General features: G+C 47.1%; 1 protein-coding gene across 1 annotated transcript in view; it reads left to right on the forward strand.

Annotated features, from left to right (window-relative positions):
* LOC141273038 (glycine N-acyltransferase-like) overlaps nt 1–18,615 on the forward strand; it is a 132,751-nt gene extending 114,136 nt beyond the window's left edge. The window contains exon 6 of the mRNA XM_073684363.1: nt 18,135–18,615. Coding sequence (XP_073540464.1) covers nt 18,135–18,528 — 394 coding nt within the window. The 3' untranslated portion in view covers nt 18,529–18,615. The remainder of the gene's footprint in view (nt 1–18,134) is intronic.
* The last annotated feature ends 330 nt before the right edge of the window (nt 18,616–18,945 follow it).

Raw genomic sequence — 18,945 nt, forward strand, 5'->3', positions numbered from 1 at the left:
AAGTGGTACTGTGCAGTGTATATACAGGACAGGAGGAGTGGTACTGTGCAGTGTACATATACAGGACAGGAGAAGTGGTATTGTGTAGTGTATATACAGGACAGGAGAAGTGGTACTGTGCAGTGTACATATACAGGACAGGAGAAGTGGTACTGTGCAGTGTACATATACAGGACAGGAGAAGTGGTACTGTGCAGTGTACATATACAGGACAGGAGACATGGTACTGTGCAATGTATATACAGGACAGGAGAAGTGGTACTGTGCAGTGTATATATACAGGACAGGAGAAGTGGTACTGTGCAGTGTGTGTATATACAGATACTTACTTAGATTTGCATGGTCTCAGCCAGGCACCTTGTCACTTCTGGCCCCCTGCAACCTTAACATAGCCCAGCTCTGCTTCATGAACACTGTCATTTTGTAACCACATTAGTATTTTCCCAGTGAATACTGGAGGACTGGTACCTGTGTGAATGACTGTTCTGACAATGACAAACTCTTCAGAGCAAACTCTGCAGTTAGAGGCATTAGAAGCTATTAATTAGTTATACAAGACCAGCTTTTCAAAGTCAAATCTGTGTCTGGATTGCTCATCCTAAACTCTTAGAACTCTGAGTTGTCCAGTCATTTGTTTATTTACCTACCATAACAATAAGTAGATAAGAAGATAACCTCAGACTCCACACAGAATGCATGACTCACTGATACACAATGGTACACTCTCAACAGTAGCCAGACAACCGATTTTATGACCTAACAGACCAGCCCACAGGACATCTGCCCGATAAGGCAGATTAGCAGTCTGGGCCTGCAGACATGGCAAAAGTGTTGGCACCCTTGAAATTGTTTCAAAAAATGAAATATTTCTCCCAGAAAATGATTGCAATTACACATGGTTATTTACCGTATTTTTCAGACTATAAGATGCACCTAGGTTTTAGAAGAGGGAAATAGAAAAAAGAATTGAAACAAAAAATGTGGTCATGACTCACTGTTATGGGGTGGGATCTGCTGCTGACACTGTTATAGGGGTAATGGCCCCCCAATTCTGTACTAATATCCCCATCCTGGTATATATATGTCCCCATCCTGGTATATATGCCCCCCCATCCTGATATATATATGTCTCCATCCAGGTGTATATATTATCCCCATCCTGGTATATATCTACCCCAATCCAGGTATACATGGTCCCACATGCAGGTAAACATGGCTCCCCATCCAGGTATACATGGCCCCCCATCCTGATATACATGGTCCCTCATTTCATCCTGGTATACATGGCCCCCTCATCCCCATTCTGGTATAAATGGCCCCCTCATCTCCATTCTGGTATACAGTGGGGAAAATAAGTATTTGATACACTGCCGATTTTGCAAGTTTTCCCACCTACAAAGAATGGAGAGGTCTGTATTTTTTATCGAAGGTACAATTCAATTGTGAGAGACAGAATCTAAAAATAAATCCAGAAAATCACATTGTATGATTTTTAAATAATTAAATTGCATTTTATTGCATGAAATAAGTATTTGATCACCTACCAACCAGCAAGAATTCTGGGTCTCACTGACCTGTTAGTTTTTCTTTAAGAAGCCCTCTTACTCTGCACTCATTACCTGTATTAATTGCACCTGTTTGAACTCATTACTTGTATAAAAGACACCTGTCCACACTCTCAATCAATCACACTCCAACCTCTACACCATGGCCAAGACCAAAGAGCTGTCTAAGGACACCAGGGACAAAATTGTAGACTTGCAGAAGGCTGGGATGGCATACAGGACATTTGGCAAGCAGCTTGTTGCAAAGGCTACAACTGTTGGCACAATTATTAGAAAATGGAAGAAACACAAAATGACTGTCAATCTTCCTCGGTCTGGGGCTTGATGCTAGATCTCGCCTCATGGGGTAAGGATGATTCTGAGAAAGGTCAGGAATCAGCCCAGAACTACATGGGAGGACCTGATCAATGACCTGAAGAAAGCTGGGGCCACAGTCTCAAACCTTACCGCTCATAACACACTACAACCCCAAGAACACCGTCCCAACCTTGAAGCATGGTGGGGGAAATATCATACTTTGGGGGTGCTTTTCTGCAAAGGGGACAGGACGACTGCGTTGCATTGAAAGGAGGATGGATGGGGTCATGTATCGCGAGATTTTGGCAACAACCTCCTTCTCACAGTAAGAGCATTGAAAAGCATCGTGTTTGGGTCCTCCAGAATGACAGTGACCCGAAACACACAGCCAGGGCAACTAAGGAGTGGCTCCACAAGAAGCATTTCAAGGTCCTGGAGTGGCGTAGCCAGTCTCCAGCCTTGAACCCAACAGAAAATCTTTGGAGGGAGCTGAAACTCAATGTTGCCCAGCGTCAGCTCCGAAACCTTAAAGATCTGAAGATGATATGCATGGAGGAGTGGGCCAGAATCCCTGCTTCAGTGTGTGCAAACTTGGTCAAGAACTACAACAAACGTCTGACCTTTGTAATTGCAAACAAAGGTTTCTGTACCAAATATTAAATTCTGTTTTTCTATTGTATCTAATACTTATTTCATGCAATAAAATGTTAATTAATTATATAAAAATCCTACAATGTGATTTTCTAGATTTTTTTTTTAAATTCTGGCTCTCACAGTTGAAGTGTACCTACGATAAAAATTACAGACCTCTCCGCTCATTGTATGTGGGAAAATTTGCAAAATCGGCGGTGTATCAAATACTTATTTCCCCCACTCTATATGGCCCCCTCATTCCCATCCTGGTATACATGGCGCCCTCATCCCCATCCTGATATATATGGCCCCCTCTTCCCCTTCCTGTTATACATGGCCACCTCTTCCCCATCCTGCCATATATGGCCCCCTCATCCCCATCCTAGTATATATGGCCACCTCATCCCCATCCTGGTATGCATGGCCCCCAACAAGCTGTACACATAAAAAAATAAACGGTTCAACTTACCTTCCCTCCGCTCCCTCGCAGCACTGCCGCCTGACGCCAGCCGCTGATCTCAGCATGTAAGCAGCACATGACGTCACTGCCATGCGCTTCCACACACTGAGGTCAGCTGCCGGAAGATTCACTGGTCCGCACGCCTGGGACTATGTGTGGAACAGTGAATATTCATTTTCTTTAAAAGCGATCACACTGTTAGCCACAATCGTGAATCCTGCAGCTGGTTGGCGATCACGTGTGCCTGTTGATAAAGAGAATGAATATTCATTGCTCTCCACTCCCATGGGCGCAGGGAGCAGTGAATATTCATTCTCTTTAATAGCAGGCACATGTGATCGCCAAGCAGCTTCCGGGGCTGCGGCTGCGGCTAACAGTTTGATTGCTATTAAAAAAAAAATAATAATATTCACTCCCATGGGCATGGGGAGCAGTGAATATTAATTTTCTTGAACAGCGGGCACACGTGATAGCTGCAGCAGTTGGCTACTGCCTCTGTGACCCGCTTTTCCGCTGCTGGCACCCCCTCCATAATTCACAGCCACAGCAGGTACATCTGGACTATAAGACGCACCCCCCACTTTCCTCCAAAATATTGGAGGAAAAAAATGCATCTTATAGTCTGGTACTTGTGTGTATTGGAACAACACAAAAAAAACAGAGAAAAAAAGGCAAATTGCACATAATTTCGCACAAAACCCCAAAAATAGGCCGGACAAAATTGTTGGCACCTTTCCAAAATTGTGGGTATGTTTACTCCTAGGTATAAAATAGTGAGTAGCTTCCAAGTAGAAGAATAGTCAAGTCACTACTTGAAACCGCTTTGTGGCTTTTGAAACCTAAAGCAGTTAAAAGGCTGAATTTATGAACAGTAAGTTGTTATGTATATGTTCATAAATTTTTTTAACATTACTTTAGCGCTTTTTTAAGAAAGTACGGAGCATACACATTCCTTTAGATAGTCATGTGCATATACCTAATCTGTACTCTCAGGGAATATACCCTCTTCAGCATAGATGCATTATTTTATATGTTGCTAGATCTGCACATTCTTGGACCACAAATTTTGATGGTAGCAATCAAAGTACAAATTAGGAAAAACATACAAGATTCAAATGGAAAAAGCAATATAGTGAACTGAGCCTAAAATTTATATTCTACTCCATACACTACATGCCTTGCAGTTGTATGCAAGCAGCTATCAGGCAAAATCTCTTCTCCTGGACTGAAGGCTCGTTTAGACGGGCCAATTTACAGTTGTGCTCAAAAGTTTACTTACCCTTGCAAAATTTTTGCTTTCTTGGCCTTGTTTCAGAGAATATGAATGATAACAAAAAAACTTTTTCTCCACTCATGGTTATTGGATGGGTGAAGCCATTTATTGTCAAACTACTGTGTTTTCTCTTTCTAAATCTTAATGACAACCAAAAACATCCAAATAACCCTGATCAAAAGTTCCCATACCCTGGTGATTTTGGCCTGATAACATGCACATGTGGCACCCCAGGGGTCTGGTTTCCACAGTAACGGCAATGTTATGTCTGAGAGCAGGTGGGAGGTCTCTTGGTCAGGGATCCTGTGCATGCCACACCTCCTGCCCAGTCCTGGGAGGGGAAGAACTTCCCCTATATAAACCTAGGGCTGAGGCAGGGTTAGTGAGTAGAGAAGAAGTAGAGACAGAGAAGAGAAGCAGATATAGGAAAGAACATCAGGAGCTCTGTGGGAGCAGTGCTACAAGGAGTCAGGGGCTGGCAGCTGCAGAGCTCGCCCTGACTGAGAAGTTATCACCGGACCCGGAGTCCGAGGCTGTGGGGACTAACTCCTATCCAGCAGCAGAAACCGACCGGCAGGGGATTGCAGGTCCTCTGGCCCAGAAACCCGAAGGCACGGTCACACGCGTGGGACCAGCACCGTCGTCGTGGAGCGGAAGCTACTAGAAGACCCCGAGTCACCGGCCATACGGGTGAGCACCACACGGTACACTCAGGGACGTGGGCTACTTATACCCGCTTCTAGCAAGGTAGCCAGAAGAGTACGATTAGTTGGGGAGGCCTACAACTCCGCCTGGCCAGGGGAGATCCCATCTGCTCAAGGACTGACCAGGCCCCAATTGCTAGCCAGTACTCCGGGAGGGTCTATCGTTGTCACCAGTAAAGACCCTGAACTACACCGTACCGTCTCTGAGTGGTTCCTGCTACCCCCATCATCCACGTCGGCTGCCCTGAGGCCATACTATCACGCTGCACAATCCTACCACCGGCCACAGCGGTCTGCCCTGCAGCAGCAGCTCCTTAGCTGTACTCAACGGGTGGCGTAGTCGTCCAACATCTACCGCTAATACAGCGCCACTTAGTCTGACTCCCTGGGCACGGACCGGATCACCGCCACGAGACTACAACCCTCAAGAGATCCGGCTCCGGGTAAGCTCCCGCATGCGCAACGCAGCGCGACACAGGCCCAGGGGCGCGTCAACTTTTGGCGTAGTCGGCAGGATTTCGTGCCCGCAACCACCGGGTACTGCGTGCCTGAAAAAGACTGTTCAAACTTACCTGTGGTGAAGATTCCCGCCATCCGGCGCCATCTTCCGCTTCGGTGGAGTTTTCCCGCCATCCGGCGCCATCTTCGGCCTTCTTCCCGCCATACGTGGAGTTTTCCCGCCATTGGACGCCATCTTGAGGACGCCGCGCGGGAAGAAGAGGGGCGTGGACTCCGAAAGCGCGCGAGAACTGAAGCCCCGCCTCACGTCCGGATGTTGCGTAAGGTCCTGGAAGGAGCCCAGCAGACGCCGACGTCACAGGAGCGCGACGGAAGGTCCTCAACCCTGACGATCCACTGCGGAGCCGCGGCCTACGGAAGAGGATCATCGCAAGGTAGGCCACGGTCCACTAGGGGGGAGAAGGATGTCGGATACGGAGGAGAGCTTCACCGCTTCAACCCCCGCCAGCGCCACCGCTGTTGCGGTCATGCCTTTCACCATGCCCTATATCCCGGGGGCAGCCTGGCTACCCCAGTACTCAGGGGAGTCACATACCCTGCATGACTTTAGAGAAAAGCTGGATAGCCTCTTCCAGGTGTACCCCCTCACAGAGGAGCAAAAAGTGAGCATCCTGGTGGCCCAATTAACCGGAGCAGCCCAAAGGGAGGTAAAGTCCTGGCCACCTGGGGGGAGGACTGTCGCAGGGATACTAACCCGGCTGAGGGACACCTTTGATACCCGCACCTCAGCCGAGATCAAGCTTAGATTCTACGGGTGCAAACAGCGGGCACATGAGAGTATAAGGGACTATGCCCTGAACCTACAAGAGGCCCTGAGAGCCATTAAGCAGACCGACCCTGAAGGCGTGGGAGACGAGGACAGGCTGTTGACTGAACAATTTATAGAGGGTTTATATTGCAATGCCCACCGAACCCAGTTGCGGGCAATGGCCTTACAGGACCCTCATCTGGGATTTGCACAGTTCAAGGACAGAGCCATCCGGGTGCTTCGAGAACCGGCACCAGGTGGCGTTGTTACCCCCAGACGCCCCACTACCACTTACCACCAGGAGGCGGCGCCCTTGTCGGCAGGGCCTGTGGGAGCTGATGCGCAGGCTTTGAACAATGACCCGGCTCCAGACCTGCACCATCAGGTCCAAGAGCTAGCTAAAAGCGTTGCTGCGCTAACCCGAACTGTGCAGTCTTTACAGGTTTCCACTCCAGGGAAGATCCAGCTGGCATCCGGACCGGAGGACATCCCGTGGCGTCGACCAAGGAGGACCCCACCGGCCAGAGAAAGGCCCAGCGACCGATACAACGAGGACGGACGACCCATCTGCCGCCGCTGCAATCAACCCGGACATATGGCAAGGTACTGTCCTTTAAACTGGCACAACCTGGGGTAGAGGGCCAACCCCCAGGAAAAAGATCACCAGGCCCATCGAACTGGCGCGACAAATATGTGGGAGGACGTCCAGTCTTACCCGTGGTACTGGATGGCATTCCTATGAGTGCCCTACTGGACACCGGGTCACAGGTCACCACCATCCCGTACGTGCTCTTCAAGCAGTACTGGAATGACTCGGATATCACCCGCTACCCTGACGACGACTTGAGTATCATCGCCAGCAATGGTCAGCCCGTGCCACAGATTGGATTTAAAGAGGTGACCATTAAAATCGGTAGAGTCGAACTGGCAGCACAGGGACTGATCATTGTAGACATTGACAAACACGAGAGTCACCCAAAGATAACTCTAGGAACTAATGTAATTGAAAATTGTCTTGCAGAGGTGATTTTCCTTTTACAGCAGGTTGCCAAGAACGCCAGCTCCGGCCAGCAGCGAGTGCTCCAGAAAGAGATCCGGGCACTGATGCGACGGCAACAGCTAGAACTCTCCGGTGGTGAGATTGGTAGCGTGCGAATGTGTGACCCTTTCCCTATTGCCGTGCCCCCGAAAAGTGAAATGATGATTTGGTGCCGGGCAGCTATTGGTCTGAGAGGTAGAGATTACCAGGCAATGGTAGAACCAGTTTACTCAGACAGTAGGCCCACCATTTTGACAGCACGGGGGGTGGTCAATGTACGCCATGGGAGGGTGCCCGTTCGCATAATAAATATCGGGAAGAGGGAAGTGTACCTGCCCCGGTATGTCACGCTAGCCAAATTGTATACCATCAATCAAGATTCCATACAGTCCGTAGAACCCTTGCCTCCATCTTCCCCGGAGGAAGGTAACGGCTCTCAGAAAACAATGGAGGACTGGTGTCAGCAACTACATTTGGGTACTGACTCCACTCCCTCACACCAGAAACAGGGAGTCTATCGGGTGGTGCAAGAGTACGAGAGAGTGTTTAGTAAACATCCGTTAGACTTCGGGCGAGTCAAGGGGGTAGAACACCACATCCCCACGGGAGACCATCCTCCCATAAAAGAGAGGTATCGACCCGTACCCCCTGCACACTACCAACACGCCAAGGGGATGCTTAGAGACATGAAGGAGGCTGGGGTGATCAGGGATAGCTGTAGCCCCTGGGCAGCTCCACTAGTCTTAGTCAAAAAGAAAGACAACACCATGAGGATGTGTGTAGATTACCGGAAAATCAACCGTATCACACACAAGGATGCGTACCCCTTACCAAGGATAGAGGAGTCTTTGGCTGCTTTAAGATCTGCTAACTTCTTCTCTACCTTGGATCTCACTAGTGGGTACTGGCAGGTTCCTGTAGCAGAGGCGGACCGGGAGAAGACCGCATTCACCACCCCGATGGGACTTAGCGAGTTTACCTGCATGCCGTTCGGACTCTGCAATGCACCAGGAACCTTCCAACGATTAATGGAGTGTTGTCTGGGCCACAGAAACTTTGAGACGGTCCTGTTGTACCTGGACGATGTCATCGTATATTCCAAGACGTATGAGGACCACCTGAAACACCTGGCGGAAGTGTTCGAAGCTCTGGCAAGCTACGGCCTAAAGGTGAAACCCTCCAAGTGTCACCTCCTGAAACCAAAGGTGCAGTACCTGGGACACGTGGTGAGCGCTGATGGAGTGGCTCCCGACCCTGATAAGATCACCGCAATTAAGGAATGGCCAAGTCCCTCCAGTGTAAAGGAAGTGCGGCAGTTCCTCGGGTTGGTAGGCTATTACCGCAGATTCATCCCCGGTTTCACCAAAAAGGCAGCTCCTATGCAGGACCTCCTGATAGGCCAGTCCCGGAAGGCCAAGAACCAGAAGCCACCCTTCAGATGGGAGAAGTTAGAAGAAGAGTCCTTCCGTCAGCTGAAGATGGCCCTCACGGGGGATGAAATCCTGGCGTACCCTGATTACAGCCAGCCCTTTATCCTCTACACCGACGCAAGTAACATCGGGCTAGGAGCCGTGCTGTCCCAGATCCAGCAGGGGAAAGAACGAGTAATCGCTTACGCCAGCCGAAAACTGCGACCCACCGAAAGAAACCCTGAGAATTATAGCTCATTTAAGCTAGAGTTCCTGGCAGTGGTGTGGGCAGTCACCGAACGCTTTAAGCACTACCTCGCTTCTTCCCGGTTCACCGTGTACACGGATAACAACCCGTTGACACACCTGGACACTGCAAGACTCGGTGCCCTAGAGCAGAGATGGATGGCCCGTCTGTCCAACTACGAGTTCACAATCAAATACCGGGCAGGACGCTCCAATACCATCGCGGACGCCCTGTCCAGGATGACAAACCTACCGGACGTAGGAGAAGATCCAGAGGGACTGGAAGAAGTCGAACTCCCCGCGTTCCACCGTCATGGGACTATCCAGTATTCCCATCGGGTAAGGAGTAAGCAAGCCGCTACGTTTAACCCCTTGCCTCACTACAACTAGGAGGAAACGCAAGACAGTGACCCTGCCGTCCGGCTGGTGAAGGAGATGCTGACTCGGCCAGAGGCTCGCCTTGACCCAGACGCTCCGGAGGAAGCCAAGCAACTGTGGGCTGAGAAGAGTCGACTGTTCCTTTACAAGGGGAAGTTGTGCCGCAGAATGGTTAACTCCCGGACGCATGAACTAATCTGGCAAGTAGTGGTGCCACGGAGAGACGCAGCCATGGTGATGGAAGCATACCACGACGGGGCTGGACACTTCGGATGGAAGAAGCTGGAGTTCCTGCTGCGTGGGCGGTTCCACTGGGTAGGCATGAGGGGAACCATCGAGAGGTGGTGCAGAGACTGTGGCCCGTGCAACCTAAGAAGGAAGGACCGTGCCAGCCAGAAGACTCCCCTGCAGTCCATCGTCACCCGGCAGCCGTTGGAACTGGTAGCCTTGGATCATGTAAAACTGACCCCAAGCAGAAGTGGCTACGTCTACGCGTTAACCATTGTGGATCATTACTCCCGGTTCTTGGTTGTCGTCCCCGTTAAGGACTTAACGGCTCAAACAGCAGCTAGAGCCTTCCAGCAGCACTTCTGCCGTCCACACGGGTACCCGGACCAAGTGCTGACGGACCAGGGACCTGCCTTTGAAGCGGAGGTCTTCCGGGAATTCTGCAATCTGTATGGCTGCCGGAAGATAAGGACGACACCCTATCATCCGCAAACTAATGGACTTTGTGAGAAAATGAACCAGGTGGTAATGGATCTCCTGAAAACGTTGCCCCTGGAAGAACGCAGTCTGTGGCCTGAGAAGCTGCCCGATCTAGTGGACCTATACAACCACATCCCGGTAGGTTCCACCAACTGTACCCCGGCTTACCTAATGAGGGCGAGACCTGGTAAGTTACCTGTTGACCTGGAAATGGGAGTCCTGACACCCGAGGACACTTCACCAGAAGCAGACTGGGACACAGAGAGGCAGCAGCAGTACCGGAAAGTACAGGATAGCGTGGAGCGAAGTCTCTGTCAGGCTAGGGAAAGACAAGAGAAAACTTACAACCAGTATGCTCCCGCTGTTCCCCTGGTACCCGGAGAGCAGGTCTTGAAGAGGAAAAGACGGCTCCACAAGTTGGACGACCAGTGGGAGAAGGACCCGTACACCGTACTGCCCTCAAGCCACGAGAACCCGAAAGTCTGTACCATCAGTAAAGACGGAGGGGAGACCATAGCCATTGTATCCCGGGATCACCTGAAGAAGTGTCCTGAACAGCTACGGAACCCTGAAGAGGAACAAGAAGACCATCGACCCGTAGAGGAAAGGGAAGATATGGTTAGTACTGTGCTCGGAGACTTCCCTCGGTCCTGGACTCAAGTCAATGGTGCAGTTGTGGTACCCGTCCTCACGTTCCTCCAACCAGCATCCCAAGTGCCTACGGAGCAACAGGAAGAGCTGGAAGAGCAGCCGGTCCAGGAGGCAGAAGACTCCACACAAGCAGAACAGGAGGATCAACCCTCTGCTTATAGTGAGCCTGCCGTACCCCTAGTGAGTCAAAGAGCCGGTAGACAGCTGCCCAGTTTACCCTTGACAGCTCCTACACCCTGTAGTTCAGGGCTAGACAGTCAGCTCCGTAGGTCCACTAGGGCCACTAGAGGCCAGTTACCCGCACGTTCGAGGATTTGAAGTGTATAAATTGTTTTATTTGTGGTTACCTGTTTTTCTTGTTGCTTGTGTATAATTATGTGTTTCTAGTTATTTATAGGAGTCCTTGGTGGATTTACCGGGAATCCTTTGTGTATAGTTGGAGCGTAACCCAGGACGGACTAAAGACTGTTAAGGACTCGGGGCAGGACAGACCCCTATCTGGTTACGTCTCCCTGTTTTGGTGAAATGGACACCTTGCTTTTCTTCAAAGACTGCACCCGGTTGCGGACACGCCGTAACCATCTTTATGTGTTTTTCTTATTGTATTATTATTGTTTATACCTTGTTATGTTTTTCTAAAAATATGTTTAGTCCCGGAGTACTAAATTTCACTAGGGGGGAATGTGGCACCCCAGGGGTCTGGTTTCCACAGTAACGGCAATGTTATGTCTGAGAGCAGGTGGGAGGTCTCTTGGTCAGGGATCCTGTGCATGCCACACCTCCTGCCCAGTCCTGGGAGGGGAAGAACTTCCCCTATATAAACCTAGGGCTGAGGCAGGGTTAGTGAGTAGAGAAGAAGTAGAGACAGAGAAGAGAAGCAGATATAGGAAAGAACATCAGGAGCTCTGTGGGAGCAGTGCTACAAGGAGTCAGGGGCTGGCAGCTGCAGAGCTCGCCCTGACTGAGAAGTTATCACCGGACCCGGAGTCCGAGGCTGTGGGGACTAACTCCTATCCAGCAGCAGAAACCGACCGGCAGGGGATTGCAGGTCCTCTGGCCCAGAAACCCGAAGGCACGGTCACACGCGTGGGACCAGCACCGCCGTCGTGGAGCGGAAGCTACTAGAAGGCCCCGAGTCACCGGCCATACGGGTGAGCACCACACGGTACACTCAGGGACGTGGGCTACTTATACCCGCTTCTAGCAAGGTAGCCAGAAGAGTATCGTTAGTTTGGGAGGCCTACAACTCCGCCTGGCCAGGGGAGATCCCATCTGCTCAAGGACTGACCAGGCCCCAATTGCTAGCCAGTACTCCGGGAGGGTCTATCGTTGTCACCAGTAAAGACCCTGAACTACACCGTACCGTCTCTGAGTGGTTCCTGCTACCCCCATCATCCACGTCGGCTGCCCTGAGGCCATACCCCTCCCGTTGGGGGTTATACTATCATGCTGCACAATCCTACCACCGGCCTCAGCGGTCTGCCCTGCAGCAGCAGCTCCTTAGCTGTACTCAACGGGTGGCGTAGTCGTCCAACATCTACCGCTAATACAGCGCCACTTAGTCTGACTCCCTGGGCACGGACCGGATCACCGCCACGAGACTACAACCCTCAAGAGATCCGGCTCCGGGTAAGCTCCCGCATGCGCAACGCAGCGCGACACAGGCCCAGGGGCGCGTCACACAGAATTTGACACAAATGGCTACTAAAGGTAACATCCTCACCTGTGACCTTTTTGCTTGAAATCTGTTTGTGTGCATTAAAGCTGAGTGAGTTTCTGGGATCCAGACAGACTCTTGCATCTTTCATCCAGCCACTGACATTTGTGGATTGTGAGTCATGGGGAAAGCAAAAGAATTGTCAACGGATCTACGGGAAAAGGTAGTTGAACTGTATAACACAGGAAAGGGATACAAAAAGATATCCAAGGAATTGATAATGCCAGTCAGTAGCGTTCAAACTGTGATTAACGAATGACCAACAAAAGTTTCGGCCACAACTGCCAGGAAAATTGTTCGAGATGCAAAGAAAAACCCACAAATAACATCAGCTGAAATTCAGGACTCTCTGAAAACTAGCGGTGTGGCTGTTTCAAGATGCACAATAAGGAGGCACTTGAAGAAAAATGGGCTGCATTGTCGAGTTGCCAGAAGAAAGCCATTACTGCACAAATGAAACAAAGTATCTTGCCTACAATATGCCAAACAGCACAGAGACAAGCCTCAAAACTTCTGGAACAAGGTAATTTGGAGTGATAACTTTTTGGCCACAACCATAAATGTTACATTTGGACAGAGGTCAACAAGGCCTATGATGAAAGGAACACCATTCCTACTGTAAAGCACGGAGGTGGATCGCTGATGTTTTGGGGATGTGTGAGCTACAAAGGCACAGGAAACTTGGTAAAGGTTGAAGCAAAGATGAATGCAGCTCGTTATCAGCAAATACTGGAGGCAAATTTGCACTCATCAACACGGAAGCTGCGCATGGGACATACTTGGACGTTCCAACATGACAACGATCCAAAACACAAGGCCAAGACGACCTGTCATTGGCTACAGCAGAACAAAGTGAAGATTCTGGAGTGGTCATCTCAGTCTCCTGACCTCAATATCATAGAGCCACTCTGGGGAGATCTCAAGCGCACAGTTCATGCTAGACAACCCAGGAATTTACAGGAACTGGAGGCTTTTTGCCAAGAAGAATTGGAAGCTTTACCATCTGAGAAAATAAAGAACCTCATCCACAACTACCACAAAAAACTTCAAGCTGTCATTGATGTTAGAGGGGGCAATACATGGTATTAAGAACTGGGATATGTGAACTTTTGATCAGGGTCATTTGGATGTTTTTGGTTGTTCTTAAGATTTAAAAAGAGAAAACACAGTAGTTTGACAATAAATGGCTTCACCCAACCAATAACCATGAGCGGACAAAAAGTATTTTTTGTTATCATTCATATTCTCTGAAACAAGGCTAAGAAAGGAAAAATTCTGCAAGGATATGTAAACTTTTGAGCACAAATGTATACTTATTAACAAGCTCCAATCTCCGTCTTTCTTTTATACAACATATAGACCATGAGATTGCCTCCATTAAAACAGCCATAATACCCCCTATGACAATCATTCTCACAACTATGTCAACTGAAAAGCCCAGCTCATGGGTATTTTGTCTGACGTATAGCATGCATATCCAAATGTCAAAGGTAGCAACTACTTTCTTACTAGATTTCAACGGTTGCAGATAAAAAGTGTTGATTGTTGGCTAGGGACCTTAAAGGCACCATGCAAAATACCTGAGGTGCATGCTCTTGGTTCCCAGACCTAGGAATAACACTAGTAACACTATGTCACTGCCAATGGTATTGTTACCTCTGCCACTTTTAATCAGCTTAGTGTGTCTTTTGAGTGGAAACTGCAGTTACAGTTGAGGTTTTCAAGCCCACATGCATATTAAAGGGGCTGTCTGGCCTCTACACAAAATTTACAAGGTGACAGGAATAGTTTTAATACAAAAAATAGGCATACCAACTTACTTTAATCCTCCATGGATTTAGTGTAGGCTGCTCGAGAGGTCTGTGCTGGGACAAGAAGGGATGGGGTTACATTTACCAATCAGCTGACTGATGGGCTTATCAGTCAGATGATTGGAACAGTACATCAGCTGATATGCCTTTGATCACCTGATCGCTGCAGCCAATCACAGGCCTTAGTGGTCAAGTGACCAAAGAAAAAACATCATTATTTCCTTTTCTGGTGCAGACAACTGGAGCTCCCTACGTTGGATGTACATGGGTTAGAGCAGGTAGGTTTGACAGATTTTATTATTTGGAAACAATCCCTGCCACCTGTAAATTTAGTGTAGAAGCTGGACAACCTCTTTAAAGTTGGCTATAGCTGCCTAATTAGTCTGGACAGGCAAACCATCTTATGTGTAGGGAGGCCTCCTGACTCTCCTTTGATAGATGAGTAAAATGGATCCAGTATGTTGAATTTCAGTGCCTCATGCTTTTGTTCTCATGGGAAGTAAGGAGAAGTGCCTGGCAGCAGCAAATTCCCCTGTACCCACTGGAAATGCATGCTTGACAGAATCAAGCGTACCTGTGTGCGTGAGGGTCAGGAGGAACATCTGTCAGTAAGCAAACGTTCGTCCAATAACAAAACAGGTGGAATGGCATCGTACCCAAAACAAAGCTTAAAAAAGGATTGGTATCAACAGTGTCAGACTGGGGTGCTAAGGGCCAACCAGTAACCAACTCCAGGGCCCGACTTTTCATCTACATGCAAATGTGACATTATTCTCAATCACAACATTATATAACAATGAACTAGGTAGATTGTTAAATGAACAAGATGCCACCTTTGTCTGTACATAGTGATTCAAATATATAGTGCCAAATACGGATCATATAAGAGGGTGGTGGCCCACTATTGCACAGGGACCACCTGGAGGATTCTCCTGTTCTCCTGTGGGCCAGTCCAAACTTGGGTATCAACACTTCCAAAGCTAAAATTTCAAGGTCTCTACTACATGAACTAAATAAGAAAAGCAGCACTCCAGAGAGAAAGATGAAATTTATAATTTATTAATTGAGTAATTTTCAAGCCTGAAATATCCACATGAAGGAGCAGAAACATTGCTTTGTGAACATATGGAAAAAAATCACAAATGTTCTTTAATGTCAGCAACTTGGTTGCCTTTAACCCTACTAAAACACAGCTATGAGCAGTGACTCCAGCGTAGTTACATGGGCTTAAGGGAGTTTGGGTAAGTCTGCAATCCATGGGCAGCACCGTGGCTCAGTGTTTAGCACTGCAGCCTTGCAGCACTGGGGTCCTGGGTTCAAATCCCACCAAGGACAACATCTGCATGGAGTTTATATGTTCTCCCTGTGTTTACATGGGTTTCCTTCAACACTCCAAAGACCTACTGTTAGGGAATGTAGATTGTGAGCCCCAATAGGGACAGCGATGATAATGTATGTAAAGTGCTACAGAATATGTTGGCACTATGTAAAAATAAAGTTTATTATTAATCCAGCTCCTCTTACATCAGACACTAGCTGGTCGGAATTTTCAGTTTTCTTGACTTTTTCCCTATTTCTTCCTTACTCATGTTAAATTCTGTGACAACATGAACACTCATGAAAATTATTAAATATGTCCTACAATAATATTCTATAATATACTATGTTCTAGAAATTGGTCTAGTTTTCATGATGTGGTCTTAAGCAGTCTAACTAAAGTCCTAGGCCAACAGCCTAAGTAGAGGACAACTGCTTTCTAGGGGTTCTGGATGGAAATGCTACTATTACAGCTGATACTATTTAGAGTTTCCCCAAACGATAAAACACCAAGGAGTTTGTATTAATTCATAACACAGCATTATTTATACAGTCATGGCCAAAAGTGTTGGCACTCTTGAAATGGTTGCAGAAAATGAAGTATTTCTCACAGAAAATTATTGCCATTACATATTTTTGTTATACAAATGTTTATTTCCTTTGTGTGTATTGGACCAACACAAAAAACTGAGAAAAGAAAACAAATTGAACCTAGTTTTACACAAAATCCCCAAAATAAACTGGACCAAAGGGTGTGGTTGCACACACTTTGGAATAAATAAGTGCAATCAATCGCATCCTATAACCATCAACAAGCTTCTTAAACATCTCAACTGGAATTCTGGACCACTCTTCTTTTGCAAACTGCTCCAAGTCTCTCATATTTGAAGGGTGCCTTTTCCCAACACCAATTTTAAGATCTCTCCACAGGTGTTCAATGGAATTTATCCTTTCTCTTTGTTGGCCACTTCAGAACTCTCCAGCGCTTTGTTTCCATCCATGTCTGAGTGCTTTTTGACTTATGTTTGGGGTCATTGTCCTGCTGTAAGACCGATGACCTAGTACGCAGACTCCGCTTTCTGACACTGGGCTCTACATTGCGACCCAAAATCCATTGTTAATCTTCAGATTTTATGATGCCTTGAAAACAGTCAAGGCACCATGTGCCAGAGGGAGCAAAACAACCCCAAAACATCTTTGAGCCTCCACCATATTTTACTGTAGGTACTGTGTTCTTTTCTTTGTAGGCCTCATTCCATTTTCGGTTAACAGTAGAATGATCTGCTTTACCTAAAAGCTCTATCTTTGTCTCATCTGTCCACGAGATGCTTTCCCAGAAGGATTTTGGCTTACTCACGTACATTTTGGCAAACTGCAGTCTAGCTTTTTTATGTCTCTGTGTCAACACTGGGGTCCTCCTTGGTCTCCTGCCATAACGTTTCATTTCATTCAAATTTTAACAGATATTTTGTGCTGACACTGATGCACCCTGAGCCTGCAAAACAGCTTGAATTTCTTTGGAACTTGATTGGGGCTGCTTATCCACCATCCGAACTATCCTGCATTGCAACCTTTCTTTTCTCTGCCATCCACGTCGATAAGCTACATTGCAATGGGTTGTAAACTTCTTGATTATGTTGTGTACCATGGACAAAGGAACATCAAGATCGCTGGAGGTGAACTTGTAGCCTTGTGATTGTTGATATTTTCAACAATTTTGGTTCTCAAGTACTCAGATTGTTATCTTCTCCTTTTTCTGTTCTGCATCCTTAGTGTGGCACACAGAAACACATACTGCAAAGACTGAGCCAACTTCTCTCCTTTTCATCTGTTTTCAGATGTGATTTTCATATTGCCCACACCTGTTACTTTCCAGAGTTGAATTTGACCGAGCATGACATGCTTGAAACAAAGTTGTTTACCCACATTTGTTGAAAGTTGCCAACAATTTTGTCCATTTATGGGGTTTTGTGTGAAATTATGTCCAATTTGCTTTTTTTTCTCTGTATTTTTATGTCGATCCACTACACACAAAAGAAATAAACATGTGTATAACAAATACTTAATTTTCTGAAAAAATTTCAAGGGTGCAAACACTTTTGGCCATGACTGTATGTTGGTGATCTTTCGTATTGAAGCCATTTACAGAAGGTAGAGGGACATGTAAACAGCTCAGCAAGTGTGCCAGCTAGCCATATTTCATAGTTCTTTTCTAGCTGAATCTTGCTTTGTGTGTATTTCAATCAACAGCGGGGACACCATGTCAACAGAGCATAGCAAAAGAGAAGGATCTGCTCTGCCGACGTGAAGTCACACGAAGTAGGAGAATTCATCACCAGGAGTGGTCCGTGAGTGCTCTGAGCTGGGAGAGAGCATCATACAGCAGAACAGGGCTTAGCTGTATGGAAAAAAAAATAGGTCCCAGATAACCACTTCAATAATCAATTTGCGAGAGAATCAAAAGGGAAGAGGAGCAGTGTAGTTAGCCATGTTGACTTGCAGCAATGGAGTCCCGGTTTCAAATTCAATCAAAAATGACATTCATGCAGTTTTCTTTGTCTTATACACTGTGCATGTTTTAGTGAATTTATTGCTTACCAATATCGTAAAATGTGATAATTTGTGACACTTTTTTTTCAATTTTTTTTTCTTCATGCAGTGAATTACAATTTTCTAGCCTAAACCCTGAAGAAGCCTACCTGGTCAATGAAGGCTGGGCACTTGGTGGGAATCCACTCAGTGAACGTTACGTTAGTCGGTGCATCCAGAATTTTCCCAGTGTTTGCGCGAGAAGATTAGGTGTTGGGAAGCCTGTTGCTTGGACAACGAGTGACCAATCTGCGGAAATGCGTATGGGGTATACTGAAAAAAAATACAGGAATCAAGGAGTGTTTCGCACAATGATAATTCAATTGACACATAAATTAAATTCCAAGGGATGTCCGCTCTACTGCCACGTGGCCCCAGACAATAATAGCAGTCAAGCAGCTACTCTTGGCGCAGGATTTCCATTGGCTGGAAGATGGCAACAGTGGAAGTTTCAACCCTCATGACTTTTTCTCTGTTTCTTTATTACTCATGTTAAATACTGTGAGAACATTAACACACATGGAGATTATTAAATATGTCTTATAATAATACTCTATTATATACTATGTTCTATTTATTGGCCTGGTTTCATACGTTGGTCATCAACAGCCTAACTAGAGTCCTATGTGTCCCAGAGTACTATCTGTCCTGGTCTCTTTCTTGCCACTATACACTAACCCATTCTACTTTTCTCTGCCCTTGCTTTAACTTTTCCTTCAAAAACCGTTTTGACTAATAGGAATGATGAGATAATAGAGTGGACTCTGTATGATTGCACCGGGCACATGGCCAGTAAAAAAAACCACGTACTTGAGAATAGCACCATAAATTATAATGAGTACGGTGTATTTCTGTAGAAAAAAATGTATGAGGCCTAGAGG

The sequence above is a fragment of the Phyllobates terribilis genome, unplaced genomic scaffold, assembly GCF_046119375.1.
Source record: "Phyllobates terribilis strain yellow unplaced genomic scaffold, ASM4611937v1 Scaffold_5__5_contigs__length_657084704, whole genome shotgun sequence".
Taxonomy (NCBI): domain Eukaryota; kingdom Metazoa; phylum Chordata; class Amphibia; order Anura; family Dendrobatidae; genus Phyllobates; species Phyllobates terribilis.